The following is a 26,590-nucleotide window of genomic DNA, read 5'->3' as shown; positions in this document are numbered from 1 at the left end:
AAAAAGGCTGCATGCAACAAAATGTCAGGATTTCTTAGTACATTTTTTGTTTACTTTGAAAGGTTTTTAAACTTTGGGAGGGATATACTGTTAAACTTTGATTTGAAAACTGAAGGCATAATTTCAAAGAGATACAGCACAGAAAATTACTGCCCAGTCTGTTAGTCCTGTTACCAGGCCACATATTTGGCAATATTCAAGAGTTTTACCCAAAGTGACTTTTGTTAGAGTATACAAAAACTTAATAATCAGTATGGAAACAAGTTGATTGAGTTAGTTAGCCCTTGGCTAGTCATAATTGTACTGTTTTCTTCTCAAAACAGTTTATTACTGACAGTATGTTTGACTTAGAAATCTGCCTCAGACATAGAGAAAAGGTATTATTCAAGGAAGGAGGTTGTTGTAAGTAGTGTTTGCTGTTATACCCCTCCTAGATGATTCTAACCTGTTCTTTTCCCTTACTTTAGGCACCAAAGAGTGTTAAAGTGGAGTATGCTTTTAGAATATATGGTAGGTTTGATATTGAGTTATTTTCCTTGAAAAGGTATTATCCTATTTGTGTTTTTAATCTCTTTTTCGTCATCATCATCATCTTTATTTGCCTTATTTTAACAATTAAAAAATATTTAATTACAGCGATAACAGTTAGAAGGCGAGGAGACCCGAGAAGCCACCAGGCTTATGGGAGAGCCACCTCACTTACAATAATAAATTAAGTAAAGAAAAAGTGCTACAAATGTGCGGCTTGGCCAATTCGGTGATTATTTAAGTAAATATGCATTGTGTGCAGTTTAACAGGAATATCAATTCAAAAGATTTTTAAACTTGCTTAAATTGTAGATTCTTATGTGTTTCAGCTAAAAGTTAAATGACATTTGACATCTTTGTGTTATTGTTGTTGATGGAAGAGAAACTCTGCTTATTCAATGATAAAATCAAAGCGAAAAGTGATTTTAATCTAAACTTCATATTAAAATCTCTGCAGAACCCTTTTAAAAAATCAGGCTGGCAAAGGTTAAAGTTTATTTGAGATGGAGACAGGTATTCCTTTGCTTAAATGTCCAAAGAATCTGTGATTTCAGAATAGAATAGCTGGTCAAAATGCTGGTTGCTAGTGCCTCTAGAGAACTCTGTCTGGCTCCTTCTTCCCCTGAACAATGTCTTATTTTCTCTTATTGTACAACATTAACGAGGGGAATGAGTTTTGTTGATGTGAAATGTGGCACACTCTAAACTTCCCTTTTTGATACTTGAAAGTGTCTGCTCGGAATTGATAGTCATCAACTTAGTTTTTCTAGGGTCTCTGCACCCATGACTAATACAAGTGTTTGAATTCATTCTCAGATTTCAATGAGGATGATTACATATGTGAGGGTGATCTGAAAAAAGTCATCCAGAGACTGTGTGGGGATCAGAAGTTGTCCAATGAGAATGTTAATGCCTTAATTCAAAAGGTAAATCATTTATCCAGCTGACCACACTAAAGTGACGATTTACTTTATCTTCCAAACTAGTTTACATTTTTTTGGGAATTTTGTCCACCTTTTTGTATGAAGAAGTGAGTGATGAGTTGATTAATATTTTAATGATGTTGGTTCACAAAGCATAAAGATACTTGTTTATGCAATTTACTGATAAAATAATGCAGATTGATATCGTGAAATTGTTGGAAATTGCCCGGCAAGGTAAATTTGTGGGAATTGATAATTGGGGGTGCATGACTTTGATCAAGCAGTAAACATAATGCAATCATGCAATTATAAACTGATTGCATGATTGGCATAGCCAAACAGCTAGCAATGGCTTTACTCAATACAAAAGGTGGGAAAGTCAGTGAGGGATTTTTAAAAGAAAGTTTTTTTAAAGCAATTGTCTCAAGCATCAAAAAAGAGGCAGAATTATGAAAAAAGTCGAGGAAGAGAGATTTTTCATAAGCCACAACATATAAAATTGTGTACTAACCAGGATTTATTAGCCTTGAGCTTGTGGATAATCTTGACTAATTGTAATTCCCAAGACAGAGGTAAACTCTTGTTGCAGTTTCATAGTGGCATAGTGTGGCATTATTTGTAATTATCACTTTTCAATATACTTTGCTCTTAGGTTACAGGAAATTAAATATGCAACTTTGACTCAAATCCAAAAACTACATGTCAGGGGAAATTTGAGTTTTCTGTGAAATAACTGCAACTGACTTTAGTCACACCCTCTCTTCTTAGATAGTAACAGAAAAATTACAACTAAATTTCAAGTTCTTGCCTATACATTATTGACAACAAAGAAACATTGTCCTTATTTGACTCTTTTAATTATTGTTTTGCACATATTCTTTGAAAATGGTGGGAAACTGAATTTACAACACTGCTCCACTCCAATCACCGTAGCATGAATTTAATGTTATTGATAGACTTGTTTGATATTTATTGTCATTCTTGAGAATGGTACAATGCCAAAAAAATTGCGAGACAGCTTCAAGGGAGAATAATGGTTTCATGCACTGATTTATAAACTAAGTCAATAACAACCTGTAGGTCAACCAGTAAGGAATGCTTATTGTCTTAAGCATATTTTGAAAAGCTAGCCAAAGAAAAAAAAGCTAGTTAAAGAAAGTTCACTTCAGTTACACACAAAAAAAATAAGGAGCAGAAAAGTTAAGACAAATGGTTCTCTGTCAACGTCTACTTTTTATCAAAGATAGTAGAAATGTCTTGAAGTCCCCATTGTCTACTTTCTTATATTCTTTTCATGTGTCACCATTTTTCATTTTCAAGGGAAGGTTGGCATCTGTTTGTGTAACTGGTATACCAGGTAGTGGTTCAAATTCCAGGTCTATGCTTTTAGGCATCTTGCCCTCAATACTGTTGTGATATCCATACAGAAAATACACAAACATTCCTGAAATGAAAGAAATACAATAAGTTGACAAGCCTTTGACACACTTTTGTGTATTCTTTGAGCCAAGTCTGATTTGTTTTAATATTTATCTTGTTATATCCAGGGGTAAGCACATTTTTAGTAAGAGGCAACTACAAGGTGTACGATCTTATTCTGACACTGCTGATTTGAATTAGTACCATTTGATTTCCACAGTTGATAAAGTCATTAGACCCCTGTTTTCCATTTTTTTGCATCACTGACTTTTGTGTTCAGTCGCGATTTAAAAGGTATTCACTATTGTGTTGCATAACTTGTCTGGTGGCGTAAGAGAATTGGATCAAGGAACGGCTGGAGTGAAGTATCTTAACTGTTATGTTTAAAGTTAAAAAAAAAAAGCCAAGCCTGGCAAAACTTCCTTTAATGGAAGCTTAGTTGTGATATTGAGTTAAGTTTTGTAGTTTTTCCACTTTACCGCCTCAATGATTTGTTCTCGAACGCAGCTTGTTAATGCTTAAGCTTTGGATATTATTAGTTTTTCTTCCTTCAATGCCTTTGTGGTTTGTTCAGTGTACAAGGTGTGGCGTGCAATTTCTTTACTGTGACCTGTAAATTTTCCATATTAGCCTATGTTTCTTCGTGGGAGTCATTAGAAATATCTTATCAAGAAGTGCCCGAGAATACTAATTTTGCTTAAAGACTGCGATGGGAAAAATGTGACATTGAACACCAAGATAAGGTTTTTAGACCGCTATTGTTTATTTCGCACTGTTAAGCATTTTATCCCAGTATTTTATGTTTGAATAAAAAGAGAGTTATGAACCGAACTGGGGCAAAGTGATGGCCTCTCTCCTTATATGTGCTCTTCTTTTACGACATTTTTCGTGCTAAGGGTTGATTGAGTAAACTTTTCTCGATTGAAATATCTTATCCACCCGTTGTTAATGCGTGGGTAACGGTTCAGTACCTCTGTTCTTAATGGAAAAAAAAACATCAATCGAAATGCCATGAATAGCTCTACTTAAGTCTGGAGGTCATCATTAATTGGTTTTCGTCGCGCACCAAAACAATCAAGAAGATAGTGTGCTTGACCTGCGTGCGCGACTGAAATGGGCTTGTCTTAGCGCGCGCGAAAGACGCGACTGAAATGGGCTTGTCCTAGCGCGCGAGAAGGACGCGCTTATTTTTTGCGTGCGTGGAAACGTGTTTACTTCTGAACGCGCGGATTCACCCCTCAAGAAGAATGTGCTTGTAACAACTTGTGAGGAATTCGCACTTGTATTTGGGCGCGTGATATGCGCGTATGGTTGCGCTTGTGCGAAATTAAATATGCGCGTAGCCTTATGTCCCTAGTTACGACATCAGCGATTCCACCTAGTTTCTCTAGACTAAAGAAAAATACAATATGTACACATAATTAAAATGCTACTTACCTAAGGTTATCCAAATTGTGCATTTGATGTAGGTATGTGGTTGAAACAGTGTCATCAAAAACATGTTAATAAATATACTGAGCGAGGGAAGAAGAGGAACACATGGAACCATAAACGAAAAAGTCGCACTGTTTCTTGGCTGAAATAGTAGAATAATAAGACATGCAGCTGTGATGGACGAGTAAAGCGCCACGGGAAAGATCGTGAAGGCATCGATATACTTTGAATTAGTCATCCAAGTTCTGAGATATACGCACACGGCAAACATGGATAGAATCATGATGAATACCGTGACATTCGCTATAGTGTTAGAACACTCGCTTGGACTAGCGTGACAGGTTGTCGTGACACGGTCACTCTCGGACAACGGAAGTTTCTTGTAGTCGTTTTTCTTTCCTTTCTTTTTCTTCTTTAGTAATTTTCGAAGCCAAGATTGCGTTCGTTCCAATAACTGCTTTTCGTAGCATACCCCCTGAGGATTTTTTTGGTAGCGAGTGAGTATTACTGATATAGACACCATAGTGTAAGCTATAAGTGTCATGATGGCCATCATCTCGACCAGCTGTTGCATGTTAAACAAAAACGCCAGCAGCGCGCTTAGAACTCCACTGACAGCCACAGCTCGCAATGGGACCTGCCTTTCCTTGTTTATTTTAGTGAAGCAGCCGAAAATGAGACCGTCATAAGCAACGGCGTAAATCAGACGCGGTGTCGCGAAACACGCGGCCAGCAAACTACTCAGCATCGCGCACAAGGCGCCGACGGAAACGATATATTTTGAGGCAGCAAATCCACGTTTGGCGAAGGCTTCGGCGACGGGTGCAAGGTCCTTTAACTGATAATAAGGAACCATCATGGTCAGAACTGTAATGACTCCGATGTAAACAAACAGGCTTATTCCCAAAGACAATAGAATGGCCAGTGGTACGGACACGTTGGGGTTGATGGCCTCCTCGCTCGCATTTGGTATAGTATCGAAGCCTATGAAGCAATAGAAACAGCTAGAGGCTGCTGTAAGTATACCTGTCCAGCCGTAAGGCGCAAACTTCTCCAAAGTGGACCAGTTGTAAGCGTTGGCATGGTAGCCCCCGACAACGATTATGAAAGTTACTATGAGCAGGTTGGCAAAGACTGTTGCGTCCAGTATGATTTTGGACTCTCTGACACCTAGGCAGATTATAATTGTCGCTAGAAAAACCAACGCGAAGGCTACAAGATCCGGAAACTCTGAAAGCGCAGTGGCCTGCCAAAGGCCGAATTCATCCTCGAAGAATTTGTACACGGAACCATTGGAAAGAAAATTGATGTACTCGCTACAGGCCGATGCCAGGGACGCTGCAGACAGAACATACTCTGTAATCATACACCAGCCTGTCACGAAGGCCCAGATCTCTCCCATGCCAACGTACGTGTAGATGTAGCCGGAGCCGGAGCGGCTCACTCTGGATGAAAACTCCGCATAGTTAATACCGGCCAGGAGAGAAGCTACAGCCGCAATTAAGAAGGACACGATGACAGCTGGACCTGCGACAGAATGCGCAAGCTGACCGATTACAACATACAGCCCTGCGTCTATCAAGCCACCGATCCCGAGAGCTGTCAGATCGAACACGTTCATACATCGCTTAAAGGGTGTGTCACTCGGAACAAAATCATCAGTTTTCTTTCTGGTTAAGCTTTCTATGAATTTATAACCGTACATCACGACCGGGTTGTGTTTAAAATTCCCTCAAATAAAATTTTCAATGTGATGCGAAGGCGCGCACCCCAAGCGTATACAGTCCAGCGATTTTGTTTTTTTCTAGTTTTATGCCACTCGTTTGAATATAGGCTTTGGACGCGCTCAACCATAAACAGTCGGCTTTCAACCATTACATAATATATTTTTTTGTCAAGTACGAAGGCGTTCAGGATTGTTCTGGTAACATGGTAAACGCTTGTTTGGAGTCGCACACATTTTTCTTCCATGTATATCTGAAAAATCTTACTATGCTTTAATGGGTCTGGATTTGTTTGGTGGATTGAAAAGTTTCTTTACGGAATCCTCTAGAACGAGGGTCTAATTATAAACTAAAGCATTCTTCTCGAGAGTACCTCAGTTATACGAAGTTTTTAGTATTTATTTCATTTTTACTTTCCCCTAATTCTGTTTGTGCGTGAAAAATATATCCTTCTTCTTACGATGTCTGTACGTCCTGAAAGAGTTATTTTAATGCAGTATGTGAAGCATAAAAACAGGGTAGCTCTGTTGTTCCAAAAGAATCACACAAGCTTCTTTTCTGTTCTTTTGCGGGCATTTAAATCATTTTAGCTTCCTTTCATACGCAAATTAAACTTTTTATGAGCTCTCCCTAGCAGTCTTTTTTTTCAATTTTCATCGAAGCGGAAACGATATTGGTGTTTTTAAGTTTGTTTACGCTTGTTCCAAATCACTGCCTTTCGCTGAAAAAAGGCGGTCTTGTTCTGAAAGCCAAGGACTTTGGACAAAAGCACTGAAGCGTTGTTCTTGGCGCCAACGCGCCTTAAACAAGAAACAACCAAAACACGTTTTCCCTTTCCCTTAAAACGGAGCTCTGTAAACCAAAACTGTTGTCTGACGAGTAAGTTTTTTGTGCTCGATAGTTCTGGAATAAGCCCAAACTTGAACGTAACATTTACCGATATTGATCTGTCTGATCCTGGAGCGTTTTTCAAACCAAGCCCCTCAAATTAATTCTTTTAAAACCTTCAATCCATATTAAAGAAAAAGCACCCAGAGTCTCGTCTGAACCTTTATTTTTTACACCTCGTAGGAGAGATTCACGAGATTACAGATATCAGTTATGAGGCCACGAAATTCACTCCAATGGAACTTTGCGATTGTGTGCGGCAAATAATTTGACGACGCTGTCTTCAGTAATTTTAATTTTTATGCTATCATGTAATCAAAATACCATTCTTTTAAAGGAATTCAAAGCGTTATTCAATTACGTAGTTAATATCATTTGTTTACTACTTGTCGTTCATAAAGCTTATTTTCAAAAGGATTTTTTTAAATGCCCTTCTTAGGGTACAAGGTTAGGCTTCATTTATTGAAAAATTATTACATATACTGGTTAGAATGGTTTTTAACCGTTCTAATACGTAAACGCATCATCTAAGGGTTATTGTTGAACTCTAATACATTAAATCGTTCAAAAGCTGTCCGTCTATAGACGATGAGTTCAAACACTCCCAATAAAACACCAGATAAAAAGGAAGGCGGAACGAAATCAGACAAACTCCTGCAGCGTCACCATTTGATCTAAGATCATTGAAGACTTCAGTTCGCGTTACGAAATGGCGCTCTAGAGCCTCTGACACTCATATGCACAAATCTCAAACCATTAACGCGTCCTCAGTCATGTGATGAATGCTGACGCAATATATAAATGCTGACTTCGTATCGCAGCCTCGCTCTGACAGAGACCAAGGGAACCTATCCCACCCCCTCTAAATACTGTATCATGGTATCAGTAGACACCCAGAAGGGTCTCACCTTAGTTCACTGCATTACCGCAGTAGGGCAGGACTAGAACGGAACATATGCGATCCATGCGAGTAGTCCACCCATTAAATCCCATCCATCCCACCCCAGGGAAGAACATCCATCACACAGTAATCTCGTGCGTGGGAAATTAACGTCTCCTGCCCCTAACCCTGTAGGAGACGGGACCTCCATTTATTCGTCCCTATCCGAGAAGACTAGAATATCTAACCGTTACTTGATGTTATTGAAAGGTAGCATATTCTTCTCAATTATTTTAAGACCTTGAGTGTTGATCCGGCCGGGGCTTCAACCCTCGACCTCCCGTACAACAGTCCAGCGCTCTATCCATTGAGCTAACCGGGAGGCGGTTAGCTCAGTGGATGGTCTCACATGGAATTAATTTTAGTTAAAGAGTATGATCACTTCTTAACCTCGTAGAGTTTGTGGGAAATATTATTTTATTGCTCATTGAGTTATTTATACCAGGATGGATATAAAATATGTTAGTAAAGTTTTTTTTATTTTTTCTTTGATGGGATACGTGAGGAAAATTCTTAGCACAGGTGCTCGACAAAATGGAAAGAGTGCTAGAAAGTTACCTGATATTACTATAAATTTTCCGTGTTTATCAGTTAAGAAAATTTGGTGTCGCATCAAGATAACATTCTCTAGCAGTAAAGTGTTGGTAATTTCTATGGCTGAAAATGTTACCTGAAGAGATGGTTAAAAAAATAACCATCTTACTCTTTGATTTACCTCAGATATTTGACGAGGCTGATCTGGATGATGACAGTCAACTGTCTTTTGCTGAATTTGAACACGTGATATCAAAAGCACCCGACTTTGTCAAGTAAGTTTTTTTCCTTTGTTTTCAGACGACAAAACGGAAGGTTTCCAAAATTATGATATAGACATCTACTGACCAAGTAGTATTTTTGTGAGGAACGTTGAATGCTAGACGGAGTGACATGTGAGGGGTGTTTGGTTAGTTTAAGCGATAACCCCCTTCTAATGTAGTAAAAGCCGCAATTTTTGGCTTCAGCATAACTAGTGATCTGTGTTCACCTATATTCTTCAGTCCATTGCACATTCTTCAGTCCATTGCTACTCCTTAGCTCTCATTTGAATGGTTTCATACAGAGGTTTCATTCACAGGCTGTTTTAATAAAAAAAAATCACCCCGAACAGTTCAGTGTAAAGTACCATACCAAAGTAATGCTCAATTTACACCCTCTATATAACTGGTAGTCCAGGGTTATTAACTGAGTATGATCATTAACCACCGATCAGAGACGCGTTGATACTGGGCGCGCCGGACTCTGGACCAAAATTAAGAAGTCGAGGCTGGAGCCCTTGTCAGGGTTATCTTGCCCTCACAATACCTCTCTCCATCTCTCCAACCATGAGTATAATTGGTGAACACGAAACAGTATTGTAAAATGGTGTGGTGGGGGATTCCTTAGACAAACGCTCTAGTCAGGAGAAATAACAATACTCTAAGACACTTTATGGTACAGGAATGGGGTAAGCTTCAGCTGATAGGGTGCTAGGTTTGCTTGGCCTCGGCTAAGGAAGACTTATTCAGTAGGCACTGGGACACCAAACCTTCGCATTAGAAACCAAAATCAGTCTTTTCAAGAGATCTCTTAGTTTGAATTAAAAACTCATGGTAGTCCGTGGATGTCATTTAGGATGGACTGATCTATCGAGCTAGTTGCACCTAATAATCTGGACTTAACGTTGTGAATCGACGGGTCTGGCTAGCTATTTCTGATCAGTGGCAAGCACCGTAAGTAACGCTACCAGTCTCCGGTGTGACAACGTATGTCTTTATCTCTCCTTCGCAAATTTCTCGTTTTCCGAACATTTTCCCTGATTTCGGCTCATTGTTAGTTCCACCCTGACTGGAGTCATTTGCTCTTACAACTTGGCCAGCGAGTTCCTTTAAATGGTTTTAATCCTTTGTAGAAGGTGATTTATTATTAAACTAACCTTTCTTTTTCTGTCTCTGTTAGCTCTTTCAGGATCCGCGTCTGAAGACCTTCAGCCAAACACAGCTATGTCTTCCCTGTCTATGAACTGTCGTTAATTTCAACATAAATGTAAATTGTAAGGCGTAGGTTAGTCACAGGCAAATAATATTTCAATGCATTAGGGGAGAATCAGGTGTGGTTATCTCAAGGCGGGTCCTTATATTGTATTCTTATGCACAGATGTTTTGAAAGTAAGACTTTGTGGTTATACATCCTGCTGACCAAAACATCTATTTTTGCCGTTACTTTCTTGCCCCTGATCGTGTGCATTTTGCAAGGCTGTCTTAAGAAATCTGACTAAATATCGAGCTCCAAATAGAATATTTTTCTACACTAACGTATGTGAAGATGCTCAACTTAAAGGCAGAGCGCACTATTTTGATGACCTGTGTTACTGGTGATTGGTCTCCAGGCTGTTTTTTTGTAAAACTTTATAAGGACTGTTTAGTGAAAATTCCTAGCGTGATCTTCGGTTACGTGAACACGGTGATTGGTAGTGAAGTTCATTTTGTCTTTCATGCATCAGGACGCTTTAACATTCCGTATTTCTATAGAAGCTTTGTATTTGAACTGTAATATGAAGGCAAAGTTGCACTGAGTAAGATTTTTTCGGCCGGTTTTGAAATTGTTTTATCTCAGAAATCAACTTTTTCAATACTCTGCAGTAGAGAGAGCTATGGCGAGAACTGTAGTCTTCTCAGTGCTGTCAAACTTTCTCGTATAATTGAAATATTTTGCGTGTATGCTTTCAAATATTTAGTGTGTGCAACACATTTTTACAATTACAAGAGAATTTGTTTGGGATACATGAGGTAGTTGCTTATCATACAGACCATTTAAGGTAAGGGACGTATTTGTGAGTGGGTTTGAATGCTCCTTTCTTATTTATTACAAGTGAAATCATTGTAATAAACTGAACATTTTTCAGAACCACTTGTTTAAACGCAACGCATTTCGTCCCAAAAAGCTTATTTTCCTATTTGAAGGAGGTATGCCATTGCAAGTTTTCCCCATACCACCTTAACGAGTTTGCCCCTAAATTTTTCGACTTGTATCCTTTGCACAGAACTTATCATTTCCTGTCGAAATCATATGTTTCGACCGACACGCAATTTCATAGCGAAACCAGAGCAAAATTCGATCAACATACATATTCCTACTTGGGGTTAGATCTCAATGGCTGTCGTGACCATCCACTACGAAGTGGCGTTTTTGGAGTTGCAACGACCACCTCTGCAAATGATCTCGGTTATGTGTTTCCGAGGTCTAGGTTAAAGGACGGATGCTCAGTACAAGAGAATATAACTGTTCGTATTCTCTTGGTGAAGAGAATATGTTTCTCTTGCTCAGTATAAGTAAAGGTAGCATGAGTTTTCGCGCTCTAAGCACTGTAAGGTTAATTAAAATCAATTCCACGACTGTCGCTTAGCGCTTGAATATTTGCGTCAAACTCTCCGAAGCATCAATGATGGCTTTAAGCGCCTTTTCACAAACTACGGGCAGTGACCTCCATAAACCTCTGAGCTTGGATAAGATCTAATCGGCTTTTGTAAACAAAAAGTTATCTACCAAACTGAGTGAGCGCAAAACATAACAAAGACAATTAATTTCCTAATTGAGTAGTTTTGCCTCATTACGCACTGTAATTGGTTTGGAAATCGCGCGCTCCACATTCTCAACCATTCAGATTCAAACTTAAACCAACTCAACCTCGTTCCCAGGGTCTCTCATCTTTCCATCCCCTTCTCTCGCTCCAGGGGGCGGGAAGATGAGAGACTCTAAGAACGAGGTTGAAACCAATGAGACCTTTTCCTTTGCGTTAGCGCGCATCCCAGATCTCATTGGCTCTTCGTGAGGTTTGTCTATCTTTTTTGAATGACAGCGATGATTGCTTTGTTTGACTGCACAATTATCAAACAGTACTTTTCCTTAACGAAGCTTTTCAAGAGAAAATTAGAGAATCTGTCAATGACAGATATTCAGGAAAACTTGCTGAATAAGTATATCCCATAATGCCTTTGTCCTTGGGCAAACGGAATATCAAAATACAGAAACCGGAGTGTAAGTGTACAAAGTACTATTTTCGATTGGTAGCTTCTGTCAATAATTTCATAATCAGTTACGAAGAGGGTTTTCCTTTTGTAAGAACTGTCTTCAAAAAACAACAAAGAGAAACTTTTGAAAGTATGCCTTTGAACTGTAGCTCAGCTGTCCTAGTACACAAGTTATTGTCATGTTAGTATTCTGAAAATTTGTTGGGTGGTCAACCATACCTTTATCGGATTGGGGAGGTCTCGACTTGACTTCACTGAACAGACTGTTTCTTTGGTTAATAATTCACGGATATCTGTCAAATAATTACATTGTTGTGAAATTTAGCGCTAAATGGTCCCCGCTTGGGTTAAATAAATAAATGAATAAATAAATAAATAAATAAATAAATAAATAAATGATTTAGCAATGGACATCCACTGGGTGGCTATTCTTGTCCACTGTTTCCAGATCGAATTGGAATTTGGAATGTTGGTTTTTGCGGAGGGAGGAAAACCGGAGGACCCGGAGAAAAACCCTCGGAGCAAGGACGAGAACCAACAACAAACTCAACCCACATGAGACGCCAGGTCCGGGAATCGAACCCGGGCCACAGTGGTGGGAGGCGAGTGCTCTCACCACTGCGCCATCCCTGCTCCCCTAAAAGGTTAAAGGTTAAAACTTGTATAATTTTCTTTAAAGCGCCCTGTCAGGTTAATCTTGATCCTTCAAGTTAAAAAATTTTAATATTTCGACAAAGGACTTATCGTTCGTACTTTTTTGTGCAAACACCAGTACGTCTAGGACTAACAGTAACAGATATACAAACAACACTAACTGGAGAGAAAATACTTACAAAACTGATGGAGAGATTTTATTAAACTCGAGTAATGTGGTGTAAACACAACTTTGTTTAATAAGCGAACGTTTAAGGGCGATCCGCTGAATTTGCGGGCGCGAATCAGATGGTTTTAATAACATTTCACGCGTCAGTTGATACGATCGCGATTTGAATTGCAAATTGCGATCTTTGTTGCTAGCAACGCAGGAGCGTGCTTGTGGCAGAACACGAAAAATTTATTAACTTTTTTCCCCGATCGTTGCACGGTATTCCAGTGGATTGCAAAGAAGAGAAAGGAAGTTAGTGCGGTACAAAATGGAGAAACTGACTTTACTAACGACAAACATGGAGATATACCGACAACCGAGACATGTTCCAGGGTAAGTACTTATCAGACAGGTCGCGTAGAACAAGAGAAAATATTAAATGAAACTATCTCGGTCTAGCAAAACCTTGGGTATGATGTAACGCTGGGGTCTGTTTAATGCAAGGGAAAATTGTAAGAGAGGGAGTGAGGGAGAGTAGTTTGGAAGCATTTTTGCACTTGGAGTGTTAATTTTCATTAGGATGGTGTCTTTCCTAGAGTAATATTTTACTATTTTAATATAGTTTCGGATCCAAAAGTTTGCAAATTCATCAAAACAAAATAAGCCAATTGAATGTAAAAATATTTGCATCGACTTTGAAACAAAGGGTTTTTCTGGAGTTTTAGAGTTCTCGACGGCTGAGATTTTTTTCTAAATTGTTTGAGATTAGAAATTATATTTTTGTTTCCAAGGATGGTCTTTAATATCCGGTCTGCCACCATGTGGCTGAGAAAGTAATTGAACCCACACAACATTTACGAAAACGATTTACTTACGGCAAGGACAATCTATTGGAAACCTGAATAACAAGTTTTATAAACATAACTTTCCGAGTTGAAACAAGGGAGGTCAGAGAGGATTTTATTGTGACATCCCGAAAAAAGTATCTAAAGCTGCGATAATTCGTGATGGACTGCTAAGATTACATCGTTATGCAGGTACCTGCAGATTATCGATTGTTTCCTCGCTCTTGTCATCGGTCTAAATAAAGTATAGTACGTGCCTGGAAAGGCTCATCCTCGAAAATGAATCATGCTCTGAATTACAGGAAGGAACGATATGCGTAGTTCAAAGAAGTCAGAAATGGTTGGTTTATTAACGAAGATGATAGGCACACATGCACTTTATTCGCACTAAAGCGAGACTGAGGATTTTTTAATTCAATTAACATCAATCATACCAGAACGTTGTTCTCAGGGATTATTCTATGTTTTCAAAATGACTTTTACGGCGATAAACGCTCATGAGATACTGAAGTTCTCTTTTGCTATCAGGGATAAAATCGTTTTTGTTGGCCAGTTTTGTTGTCGGAGGTAATCAGGAATTGTGTTGTTATTTCAACTTCCTGTGTTCTCTACTCGGTAAACTCGTGCCGGCGCTACATTTTCAACAAATTAGAAAAAAAAAGGCAAAGCAAAACAAAACAAAACAAAAAGTCAATCAGGAGTTCGTGAGAAGCATTTTCCTTTTGGTTTCATGATGCACCCCATATTTGAACTAATCCTTACCGTACCTCTCTAGTTACCTCGGGTATACGCCACAGACCAAGTTCACCTACGGTGAGACTTTTGGGAACACAACTGGCCGCTGGTTCCAGGACTATAGGACTGCTACTTTGAACACGAGTAAAGAACGGATGGGAAGGGGTGGGGACAAATATCTCCCCTTTCCTACTTACTATATGAACAATCCTCAACACGTGTTGGGTGCGCGCCCCAGATCACGAGACCGATGGCAAGCAGCACCTAAATACAAACTTTTTAATACAGACGACAGGGACGTGGCTATCAAAAAATGCGATAAGGTGTGTGTTTTGTTAAAATCGTGCTTGGATCTGTGGGAACAAACATTGTTTTGCATGTCACATACTTCTCTCCGGCCACCACCCTCTATATTTTCTTATTCCTTTGCCAACCAAAGCCAACCCCGGCGAAGGGGGGGGGGGGGAAGGGGTTTACCACAGCATTGACGTAAAATGGACGATTCATTCAGTGCGTGACACGTTATGTGACACGTTGACGCTAGCAGCGTTGTCTGTGCTCTTATCGACAATGGATATTGGCCAGTCAGATTGCAACATTCCTGCCAATTATGGTAAATAAAAAAAGTCGGCCATGTGGCGCGTGTGTACAGCTACCATAATCACGCAGCCCAGGAGTATCCTCGGACGAAGGTTGCTCTTTCTCCAAATTTTCCGCACCATATAAGGGCAACCAGATTAAAAATGTTTCTAGTTCTTTTTCAAGAGCACTACTGACACGTTCACTCCACCAGAAGTGACCAGAGGTCAAAGGAAACAATGATACTGGTGCATACTTTGTAAAATACCCAAAAGGAAACTTAAATGTTTTTCTTGATCAGGCCGCCCAACATCATCGGGAACATTACAAAGACAGAACAGAAACAGTTCCACCAGTGAGACTTTTTATCTTACCAAGTGTGTTTCAGGCTACCAAGTCTCGCAGAATACCTGCGTAAGTATGTGGATGAGACCTATACGTTTTGTGTAACGTCTATTTTTATTTTAAGGTTGTTCTGACCACCTCGTCACTTCCTTCCCCATTGTGTAAAGGCTATCGTAGGGGGCTAGGGAGTCTGCCTTCTGAGGCTCAGCATATTGTGACAGAAACAAAACACAAAGAAAATGCTGTCACTATAGCAAGGCCTTGAAAATGGTGTTTTCGGTTGCAACGCACTTTGAAGTGGTAAGGTTTTTGTGTGCTTCTGCGTGCTTGTCATTGACCAATATGGGGTGGTATAATTTAATAATACTGATCCGTCAAAATACCACTACCGTAAGATGTTAGGAATGAACCTTCTCACGGGCGGACGTGGTCATCAGTTTTTCCTGGCGGGGCACTTTTTGATTGAACGTTGCTAAACCAAAACTAAAGTAACCACAACGGCCAATCAGAAGAAGAATGGAAAATACTTCAACAGCCAATGAGTACTAAAAGTAAAACCAACCAAACTGCCTAAAGCGTGATTGGTTTAAGTTTTTGCCTCTGATTAGTCAAGAGGGTGGCCCGAGTTTTCTGAACCCATCACAGAGTAAACAAAGCCAATGCAACCCTTGTTATCTTCGACACTCAATTGACAACTGTTCTATTAACGGACCTGATTCTCGCTGTTTTGTTTCTTAACAGAACGGGAAGAACTAAAAATCAAGAGAGAGCCTTAGCATACGCTAACGAAGTCTACAGGACAACGAGAAATAAACCGCTGGCCAAGTCTACCGTGGAGACACGCCGAATACGAGACGTGTTTTTCGAGCAGAGATAGCTTGGATTAATAATTGCTAGATAGTTTGAATTAATGAAATTTCTCGCTGTGTTTTTATTTATTTGAGTGAAAGCGAATGAATTTTGGCATAAATAAGAATAAAAGCAATAGCTGTTCATGAGATGTTGGTAACCGGTAAAGGGGTGAAAAGGGGCAGGAAAACTGAAGCGTCTTCAAACGACCTATAGAGCTCCAATGTTCGCGGGTTCTTTCCTTGTTGATACGAATATTTGTCGTCCAAAATTCTTGGTTTTAAATTTATCGCTCTCTTGAATTTAGATTCACATCAAAAACTTTAGGTGACCTCATCGCTTTCTCTACTTTCTGCAAAATTTGTTCTCCTTTTCCCAAGCTCACCGCCTTAGTCTCGTACCCAGACCCTCCACGAGTAGGCGGTTGTTACAGTCACACGGTAGGATCTCACTCTCATACAAAACTAATTGAGGATTCTAAATTTTTCTGTTTCTCCGCTACTGGCCAGTGGAGATAGCGATACTGTACAACAAAACGTCTAATTAACAATTATTCTTTGAAATCGAGGTGAATAGTGGCTGAATATTTACCGAGCCGCGAAGCGGAGAGGTAAATATTCCCGAAAGCCAGTATTCACCGAGATTGAGAATAATAATTGTTTTGACATATACACACGAAGTGATCTCGACAATAATTAAAAGGAAGCCATTTAAAGGCAATTTATTGACGTCAATTCATGCCTGATGAATGAACACTGAGTGTGTTTACAGAAAGCTGAAACGCGGTAAATCTTTGCTCGAGCTTTTTTTCTACAAAATTCTTTCAAAATGCTCAAAATTCCTTCACAGAAAGCCTAAACTAATAGTCTGAATTGGTTTTCCCTTCGACCAAAGTAGAGGGTTATAAAAAAAACACGCTTTTTGCTGTAACTTTTGTGGATCGAGGCATCTTGCATCTACTAACTCGCCGGCTTCGTAGAGCTTTGAAACTGCTTCGGTTGTGTGTAAGAAACTGGTTGTTACAGTCTACGGATTTTAGATTATGGTATATTGGCTCATATACCATAATGGCTAAGCCAATAAAAAGTCCTGAATTGCAGTATCCAATGATCCAGTTTTTAATAATGTTGATTAGCCCGAGATAGCGAACCAATCAGATTGCTTAAAACGCCAAGATCACTGAGTGTGTATATACTAATAAGATATATGTACTGCAAATAAGAAAGTTACAAGCATGATCGCCGTTTGGTTCCGGAGAACGTAACTCATTGCCCCTCGACATTTATTGATATAACATCATCAACAAATAGGGGAAACTGGAATACAGAATTTTTTAAGAAGGTAGATCTATCAAGACAGTTTCAAGCGTTAGCCCTTCAATTCGTCAGAGCGAATGAAATATGATTTGACGGAAAACGCATTGACGAGTACCCTGCGAGCTTCGCCTTTTCTTCTTTTCTTTCCCTTTTCGATTCGAGGACGGGTGAAAAAGGCTCTGCTCGCAGGGTATTTGACGAAGGGCTAACGCTCGAAATGTCAGCTTTAGATTTACATAATCAATTCAAACAACAACAAACATATGAAACATATGTGTGAACTGCGGTTATGAGACGTATATGAGCACGATCCTTCGCAGTAAAGCACTATTTGAGCAATAGTGAAAATCAGACCTGAAAAAAATTTCAGGCCTGTACGGGATTCGAACCACTGACCTCTGCGATACTAGTGCAGCGCTCTACCAATTGAGCTAACAAGCCAACTGGGAGCAGGCCATCAAATTAATTCGATATAAACCCGTAGATGATAAATCAAACAACAACAAACATATGAAACATATGTGTGAACTTCGGTTATGAGACGTATATGAGCACGATCCTTCGCAGTAAAGCACTATTTGAGCAATAGTGAAAATCAGACCTGAAAAAAATTTCAGGCCTGTACGGGATTGATAAAACCAAATTGTCTTGTCCCTCACCGACACAGCACCACGGTTTCTCTATAAATTTACCCCCTTTAGGTTTATTCATTTGAACTTTTTCACAAGTGCCTTAACCAACGCCTTACAATTAACCACCTTCAACACCGAGGGCGCGCGGCTGGAGCCTGAGCCTGACACAAAAGCCAGGCTACCAAGCAATTTTTCCAAACCAACCTTGGTCCCAACTACGTCATGTAAGACTAAAACAAGGATATGATTCAGAGCTTAATTCGGTTCGCCTTGTAGTGTCATTTTTTTAATATGTTTGCTGGTATTTCTGGAAATCAGCCCTCTCCTCAAGGTTTGTATATCTTTCTTGCAATTACAATTGTAAGCTCTAGTTTTTAAGGAAAGGAATTTACCGGTACCTAATAGAAGGGAACTGGGGGTTGTGGAAAACCAATAAGTCTCGAGATATTCTTACGTCTCACGACTTCATCTATAATTTTTCTTTAAATTCTGGCTCTTTTTGCTGATACAACTATTTAAAATGTTACTTATCGATTTAACGGTTTGTCTTATTAATTATTTCTTGGTTGGTTTGTTTCTAACAGCCATGAGGCCAGAGCTGTTTGAGGTATGTATGACTCCATTCGAATTCTGTTTGATTCACAATAGTTAAGTATATTATATTAAAATTCAAAGGCAGCTAGATTGCAGAATACCCGGCCAGTCATTTACATGTCAGTGAATAAGAATAGCCTCTATTGTGTTATGCTTCGTTCTTCAAAGCCTCCCGACACAGGTAAATGAGGTGGCTGGGTATTCTCCAGTTGCTCCAAGATGCGTTTAATTTGATTTATAGTACACAAATTACGTATGATGCACGATCCTTCGCAGTAGATAGCACTATTTATGCAATAGCGAAAATCAGACCTGAAAAAAAAAAAAAAAAAATCAGGCCTGTACGGGATTCGAACCACTGACCTCTGCGATACTAGTGCAGCGCTCTACCAATTGAGCTAACAAGCCAACTGGGAGCAGGCCGTTAAGTTGATTTGTAATAAACCCGTGATGATAAATCAGATACAATGAATATATGAAGTTCATATATTTTGAACTGCGGTATTAAATACATATGATGCACGATCCTTCGCAGTAGATAGCGCTATTTATGCAATAGCGAAAATCAGACCTGAATTAATACCGCAGTTCAAAATATATGAACTTCATATATTCGTTGTATCTGAGTACACAAATTATTAATCAAAAAAGTATGTCACTGATAGGACTTTTCTATCTTGTTTCCTTCTTTAGGAAGTGAAGCTGTACAAGAATGCTCGTGAGAGGGAAACGTAAGTGTTGTATCTGACCAATTGAATGATGTTATCAAATGAAATGCTCTATCCCCATATGGAGATTAATTATTCTTGAAGGATGAACAAGTTGCTTGTAAGAGGTGCACTGGCCCAATGGTTAGGTGCAAACATTTAGATTGGAAAATCTGATTTCAAGTCTTAACAGGTAATGAATTAATGATTTTTGTGACTAATGGTTGGTTCTCACCGTGTCTCTCTACTGGGAGTGAATCAGGGAATCCAGATAAAATTGGTAGGGGGGGGGTATATAGGCCAGTGCACAATCTATTTACATCCCATCCAGAAGTAATGCTTAGCAATGACCTTAGCTGCCTCTTGGTGTGGAAAGTACAGAAAGTTTGACCAAGTCATTGCTTGCAAAGTCCATGAGTTGCAACTTGACACATTATAAGCGAAGCAGCTATCTAAATGCAGATGTTGAACAGTAGCATAACACAACAATCAACAGTCTTGTGAAAGTGTTAATCTTCACTTGGCCAGTCTGCAGAGTATGACAGTACTTGTAAGATTTTGTGTGTGCAATGCAGCAATTCTGGTATACAAAATGAATTTTTTAAAAAAGAACTTGTGGGTGCACCTGTGATACTCTGTAGACTGGTCACTTGTTCACCTTTCCCCAACCTCAACCAGACACCTCCAATAAGTAGGCATAATGTCTCATCATCTCATTGCATCATAAAACCTGATAATTTTCAACTTCCATTGAAGTGGGATGCATCTTTCGCAGTGATCCTGACAGTACTAGTATTAGCCCAATGAAGGTTCATACCTAGTCTCTTTAGTTCCTTACATTCACTTTATCTGTCCAGATATGACAACATGGCAGATCTATTTTCTATTATCAACACCTTGCAATGTCTGGAGAAAGCTTACATCAGAGATGTAGTAACACCAAGAGAGTAAGTATGAATAGTGATTCCTGATAAAAATTTTCCTTTTCTTGTAAAGTACTCAATATTTAATTAAAACCCAGATAATTGCTGATATTTTCATTCTTATGTAAAAAAAATATCAATGTTCTATTTTTGGAGTAGACATGGTGATTCTTTTAGCCCTGATAATTTTCTCTTTCCTTGTTGTTGATTCAGTACATCCTTCCTCACTTTTTATACTGATTTTATCCTGTTTACACATAGTATTGTACAAAAACATGAAAAGGGATCTGAAATAGTTATATTTTAGCCTTTTGTAATGTTTAGATAATTATTATCATATACAGTTTTTGCTCTCTGCATACAGAATAAATGTGGGTTTCATAACTTAGAACTATACTAACTGACAATCACTGTGCAAATTTTGTCTAGATACACTGCAGCATGTTCTAAGTTACTGGTTCAGTACAAGGTGAGATATATATCTGTTAGTGGTTAAACTTTATAATTCCATCATGATAGTAACCTTTTTTATTTACTTATTGCTAAATTTGTTACATAATAGTTAACTTAATATGTTCCATTCTCTGTAGATGTTGATTTTAACTAAGAAATCTATTTCTGTGAAGGTGTAGTCTGATCGTCCGGGTGAGTGTAGTCCTGAGAAGGACTGTTGTCGGTGGCAGTGACTGACGTTTCGACAACCTGTGCGGAAGTCATCATCAGAGTCAAGTGAGTGATTGTTGTCAGTAGAATGTTCTTATTCCAGTTCGTGTGAAATGATCGGTTGGTTTTGCCGTGATGTTATTGGCTGTAAGACTCAAGTGACGTAAGTCGTTCGTGATTGGTCTGTTTCGGTCTGTCGGTAAAGCTAGGTTGTTCTTTTTCGGTCGTTTGTGATGTTTATGTCGTGAATGAGTCGTTTGTATGGGGCGGGTAGTTGTTGACATCTGTTTAGGGGAGTCTGTTCTAAGTTAGTAAACCAGCTTTCCAGAGTCAGTCGTTGAAAATAGTCAGTGCTGTAGGTTAGGCATTGCGCAGAGTCCCAGTCAATGTTGTGGTTGGTAAGTCGATGGTGTTCAGCAATGTGATTGCTGACATCACCTTTCCTCGTCGCCCGTCTGTGTTCAGTCAGTCTTGTTGTGAGGTTTCTGCCAGTCTCACCGATGTAGGAGGCTCCTACATCGGTGAGACTGGCAGAAACCTCACAACAAGACTGACTGAACACAGACGGGCGACGAGGAAAGGTGATGTCAGCAATCACATTGCTGAACACCATCGACTTACCAACCACAACATTGACTGGGACTCTGCGCAATGCCTAACCTACAGCACTGACTATTTTCAACGACTGACTCTGGAAAGCTGGTTTACTAACTTAGAACAGACTCCCCTAAACAGATGTCAACAACTACCCGCCCCATACAAACGACTCATTCACGACATAAACATCACAAACGACCGAAAAAGAACAACCTAGCTTTACCGACAGACCGAAACAGACCAATCACGAACGACTTACGTCACTTGAGTCTTACAGCCAATAACATCACGGCAAAACCAACCGATCATTTCACACGAACTGGAATAAGAACATTCTACTGACAACAATCACTCACTTGACTCTGATGATGACTTCCGCACAGGTTGTCGAAACGTCAGTCACTGCCACCGACAACAGTCCTTCTCAGGACTACACTCACCCGGACGATCAGACTACACCTTCACATGTTACCCCCGGGTTCAAACCATTTACTGCAAATCTATTTCTGTTGATTGCTTTGTTTCAACATGGTATCTTGAATTTAAACTAGGTGAAGATGTTTGTTCTTTGTTCTTACCAGGAGTCTCCTATAAGATTGTTTAAAATATTTCCACCTTATACTGATTTATGAGTGTAAATTAATATTGTTAGAGGTAGTTAACAAGACATGGTATTTTCAGGCTGCCTTCAAGCTTGTGCAGTCAGCTGAGTATCCAACAGTAGAAGCTTTCATGAAAAAATTCAGGGTAAGATTGTTATGAATCTGAGTTTTCTTTTATTTCTTAAACACTAAATGTGGCTCTTTGACAGGAAGGGGTGTAAAAAAAATTAAATGCATGATTAAGTGGAAATCGCAAAGGATCAGTTATGGACTTTCTAGGATGTGTCAGGTGTACTTTTACAAATTGTTGTTGTGAAATGTTATCATATTAATGTATTGATGTTCAGATGGCCACTGGGTTTCTTCAGTGTCCATTCTCTGTTCTAACATTGATACTCACTGGTCTAATGATCACTTGGTAAAACTTGAGTTGCAACCATCCAATTAGAAAATACCTTAAAAAAACTGAGATTTGCGACACAGGTTGTAGGATGTCAGGTCTTATAATTGGAATTTGCCATTTCTGTGGCTGGTGCTGTCATGGCAAACATGAAATAATATACCTTATTGACCAATCCTGAGGTCAAGATGGCGGGATATTGGCCTAGTTTTTTTTTTTTTTTTTTTTTTTTGCGTTTTTATGGACAGAGACAACATCGAGGTCTATAAAAATGAAAATTAAAGAACTCGGCTAATATCCAGTTGTCTTGACTGAACAAGTTTGGTCAATAAAGGATTTATTCTATAGAAAAAATATTTTGTTTTAATAAGAATCAAGAATATCTTGATTGTTATTAAAGTACTGTCTAAAAGTCACAAACTTTGTAAGTCTGCTCCACACACTTTTTTTTTCTCGCATGGGATCAATATGGGCAATCCTGAGTGAGTAGCCAATCTTAAAACAGGATCTGCTTCATCTTGCCTGCACGAGTTGCTAGCTGTATAATAAGATAGATTGAAGGAGAAAAAATAGGGAAATGAAATGTCCAATGCTATGTTCATTGTGTGGAATTTTGACAGAGGGGGTTAAACGCTTTTAAAAGTTACATCTATTTTTATTTACTATTAATTAAATTAATAGTAAATTCAATTCATGTGAGTGTGGTATTTGTTTGTTTAGCTGGATTGTCCTGCTGCGCTTGAGAGAATAAAAGAGGGCAGACCAATCACTATCAAGGATGATAAAGGGAATACAAGTAAAGCTATTGCAGACACAGTCTCAGTGAGTAAAATATAATATGTTGTGTAATCATGCAAAGGTATATTGTATCACATACAGCTGTAGCTTCTTGAATGAAGTAATGTTCATCAATGAAGTAATGTTCATCAATGAAGTAATGTTCATCAATGAAGTAATGTTCATCAATGAAGTAATGTTCATCAATGAAGTAATGTTCATCAATGAAGTGAACATGGGTTTCAGTTGTAGCATTTCTGCAACAGGACTGGCTATACAGGTTTTAAGATGAAATTGTATTAGTTTGAGTGGATTACACTTTTTTTCTGTCTTTGGTTAAGTAAAAGGATTCTTTTTAGGGGATGTTGATGGTATTGATGGGTTGCACTCTTGTCACAATTTTTTTTGCCATTTCGCTGATGATCCGCAAGTTATATACAGAAAGAGGAAATATTGTGAGAGCATAGCTAGTATATTACTTAAGTACATGAAATTCCACATGTAGGAGTTCAAGGGCATTGGTTTCTTGGCAAGAATTCACCCCTCCAGGTCACCCTACACTTGCACACATTTCCTCACAGTTATTGTTGCTTTGTTCTAATTTAAGCTCTTTATAACAATTATGGACAAGCTCAGATTACAGATCAGAGCAATGGATGAGGTAACATAGTACTAGCACTGATTATAGTGGCTTTTTTTATCATTTCATCAAACTATCATGTAGGGTACAATAGAGGTTTTGCACAGCAGCCATGTTGGATGGCAGGAACAATGAAAATATTTTGCGTAAGAAAGAATTTTTTTCCCATGGGTAAAATAATCTATTGTTCCTGCCATCCAACATGGCTGCTGTGCAAAACCTCTATAGGAGAATTGTTAAATCTCATGTGTCCTGCATAGTATGAGTTCTTAATATGTGAATTGCAGGTCATAAGTGAAGCTTGCTTTGTCATATTCAGAGCAGATTGTTTTGATTATAACCACTTTTGATTATAATCAATTTTTTTTGCAAGGTTTATTATTTCCCAGAAAGTTAGGTAGAAAGCCTCAACTTTATACTTTCAAATGACTCAAAGAAGTTTAACTATGGCTATTGTCAATTGCTGATTCTAAAGCATTCATTCCAGTGCTTATTGATTACTCTCTAATGCTTGTTAGTACCTTACTGTGATTGTTATGCATGTTTACAACACAGATTCATCCAGATCTGAGAGACTTGATGGATACTATGAACAGCCTTAGTGCACTCCCTGAAGATTTTGAGGGAAAAATCAAAGTGAATGGCTGGTAAGGTTTCAAAGATGTTGTTTAGAAATAAGATTACAGTTGTAGACAATGACAAGAGCTGGATCATAATTCAGTTGAATTCAAGTTGTTCTCTGTCACCTGCTGGTTACTCACTGCAAGAAAAAAAATAGCCTTTAAGGAGAATGGATTCATTATTGCTGGTATGACAGTAACTTTAGGGTTATTGTTTCAAACAAATACTTTGGTCATAAATTAAAGTAGTCTGCTTGAACATCTGTCCACTGAATGTTGCTGATTTACAGGTTTTTCTCTCTGTAAATCAGTCTTGTTTAGCTTTAACCCATTAATGGCTGCAGCTTTTGTGGAAAACTGTGTTTTGAAGCTAGTTGAGCAGATTTTGGGTCACTGTTGTGGTTTTAAAAGCTCAAACTTACCAAAAACCGCTTGACAGCTCGTGCACTCGACGGCCTTTCGATCCAAATGCAAAATGGCAGCCTAAAAATCTCGGGCACGCACAGAGAGCAAAATTTCGACATAGTTTTTGGGTTGAAAAGTCATGCCCCACTTATGACTTCTACTTTTCTCTCTTTCTCCTGCCCTTTTTTTCCCCTCTCCTTGCCTAAAGTTTCTCCTCACTTGCTGGAAATTGAGTAGGCTTCATTTTGGTGTAGAGATTTTTCAGAAACTACTCATTATTTTCAAAGCACATGCTCGGAAAGGTAGGTGGGTAGTGAAACATGATTTTCGTGCAGATTTTCAGGTCAAAGTGACACGGTTTTTTGGCTATTTCTCCAATCTCCTCCACTCAATTGTGCTCATTCTGGTATCGTCTGTAAGATATTTTCAACCTGTTCAAGTAGGTGCTCGAGTTCGTGCTCCAGGGCTAAAAGTGATGATGTCACAGGGCGTAGAAAGGGTGTGGGTCCCCATGGGCGCATACGGGCGCACTGGACGTCAATGGGTTAAAGTGAGATGTACTTAAACAATAGATGGAGACAGTGCTTAGATTGTAGGAGAGCTATATGACAAGGGCACTCAGGAGTAGAAGCAAAACTTACCATGCTAAATCAAATGGTGAGCAAATTCTGGAAGAGTGCATGGTATCATGCACCTTACAGATTTAGGTGGCCAGGTAAAGCTCAGGTTTAATGACATCCACATTGGTAGTGGGCCACATTCAAAGTGTTTGGATGTAAGCTAGAAAACTGGGACCATTTGCCTACACTGAGGGGGGTGGGGTGTACTTTATGGTGATACCAACATTTGTACTTTAACTTGGTTAAAGGGTAACTAAAAGACAATAAACAGATTAGAATTCAAGTGTTCAAGTGATTGGTATACAGTGGCATATCCAGACCTTGAAACAGGGGGGGGGGGGAGAGACTGTTTTGTGTGTGTGAATATCTGCTAGCCTTTCATCCTTCTGCATTTATTTTTATTACCCAAAATAATGGGTGGGGGGGTTTCCTTGGGCCCCTCCTCTGATTTGCGACTGGTATACATTCACAATACATGTAAACTGTTTACCACTGATACAATTCATGATTGCTTGCTGATTACTGATTTGTTTTCCCTGTAAACTGTAGGTATGAAACACTAAGCAGTATGAAAGCAAGTGATGAACTTACTGATGAACAGGTCCGACAGATGTTGTTTGATTTAGAACAAGCATATAATGCATTTAACAGATCTCTTCAGCATACCTAGGCAGGGAGGAGTTAGTACAGTGCTAAAAATCTGTGTGATCTTATGACAAATGTAAACATCTTTGCAGTCACTAAGTATGGTCTGCATGGATCAGTCTCGAGAACAGTCTTCTTCCTAAACATGAGTTGTAGTCTTCAATACTTTTCTGGGAAATTCAAATTTAACTGTGAAATAGTGCAATCTAGATGTGATCTTTGACACTTAATTTGGGCTACGCTTCAAGCGCAAAGAAAAACTCCTTCCTCTGTGATTTCGAATTAAATTAAATATGATCATTTGTGAATAAACATGGTTGCAATCTTTTTTGTGTGTAGTGCAAAAGATAAAACCCGTAAAAATTGTTTTGCATGTAATCTTCTAACCA

General features: G+C 38.9%; 4 protein-coding genes across 4 annotated transcripts in view; 3 read left to right on the top strand and 1 right to left on the bottom strand.

Annotated features, from left to right (window-relative positions):
- Positions 1–10,778, top strand: part of LOC111322086 (calcium and integrin-binding family member 2) — a 15,268-nt gene extending 4,490 nt beyond the window's left edge. The window contains exons 5-8 of the mRNA XM_022925131.2: positions 468–510; positions 1,345–1,454; positions 8,577–8,665; positions 9,831–10,778. Of these exons, the coding sequence (XP_022780866.2) occupies positions 468–510; positions 1,345–1,454; positions 8,577–8,665; positions 9,831–9,852 (264 nt within the window). The 3' untranslated portion in view covers positions 9,853–10,778. The remainder of the gene's footprint in view (positions 1–467; positions 511–1,344; positions 1,455–8,576; positions 8,666–9,830) is intronic.
- On the bottom strand, positions 1,951–6,179 carry LOC111322085 (cationic amino acid transporter 3). Its single transcript, XM_088742852.1, has 2 exons — positions 4,308–6,179; positions 1,951–2,895 (listed from the first exon to the last, which is right to left on the bottom strand). The coding sequence occupies exons 1-2, from the start codon at positions 6,007–6,009 to the stop codon at positions 2,744–2,746; spliced, it is 1,854 nt and encodes a 617-aa protein (XP_088598978.1). The 5' UTR covers positions 6,010–6,179; the 3' UTR covers positions 1,951–2,743.
- A 2,116-nt stretch (positions 10,779–12,894) lies between the features above and the next one.
- LOC111322147 (ciliary microtubule inner protein 2C) lies at positions 12,895–16,209 on the top strand. The gene is made up of 4 exons (XM_022925203.2): positions 12,895–13,100; positions 14,328–14,610; positions 15,168–15,280; positions 15,953–16,209. The coding sequence occupies exons 1-4, from the start codon at positions 13,036–13,038 to the stop codon at positions 16,086–16,088; spliced, it is 597 nt and encodes a 198-aa protein (XP_022780938.2). The 5' UTR covers positions 12,895–13,035; the 3' UTR covers positions 16,089–16,209.
- Positions 16,210–18,204: 1,995 nt separating this feature from the next.
- On the top strand, positions 18,205–26,526 carry LOC111322176 (vacuolar protein sorting-associated protein 28 homolog). Its single transcript, XM_022925240.2, has 10 exons — positions 18,205–18,339; positions 18,593–18,615; positions 19,296–19,333; positions 20,167–20,256; positions 20,662–20,701; positions 22,174–22,239; positions 23,215–23,316; positions 23,879–23,932; positions 24,467–24,558; positions 26,106–26,526. Exons 1-10 carry the CDS (start codon positions 18,300–18,302, stop codon positions 26,224–26,226), a joined length of 666 nt encoding a protein of 221 aa, XP_022780975.1. The 5' UTR covers positions 18,205–18,299; the 3' UTR covers positions 26,227–26,526.
- Positions 26,527–26,590: the final 64 nt, after the last annotated feature.

The sequence above is a fragment of the Stylophora pistillata genome, chromosome 13 (assembly GCF_964205215.1).
Source record: "Stylophora pistillata chromosome 13, jaStyPist1.2, whole genome shotgun sequence".
NCBI classification, from domain to species: Eukaryota; Metazoa; Cnidaria; class Anthozoa; order Scleractinia; family Pocilloporidae; genus Stylophora; species Stylophora pistillata.
This window is presented reverse-complemented; position numbering and strand designations above follow the sequence as displayed.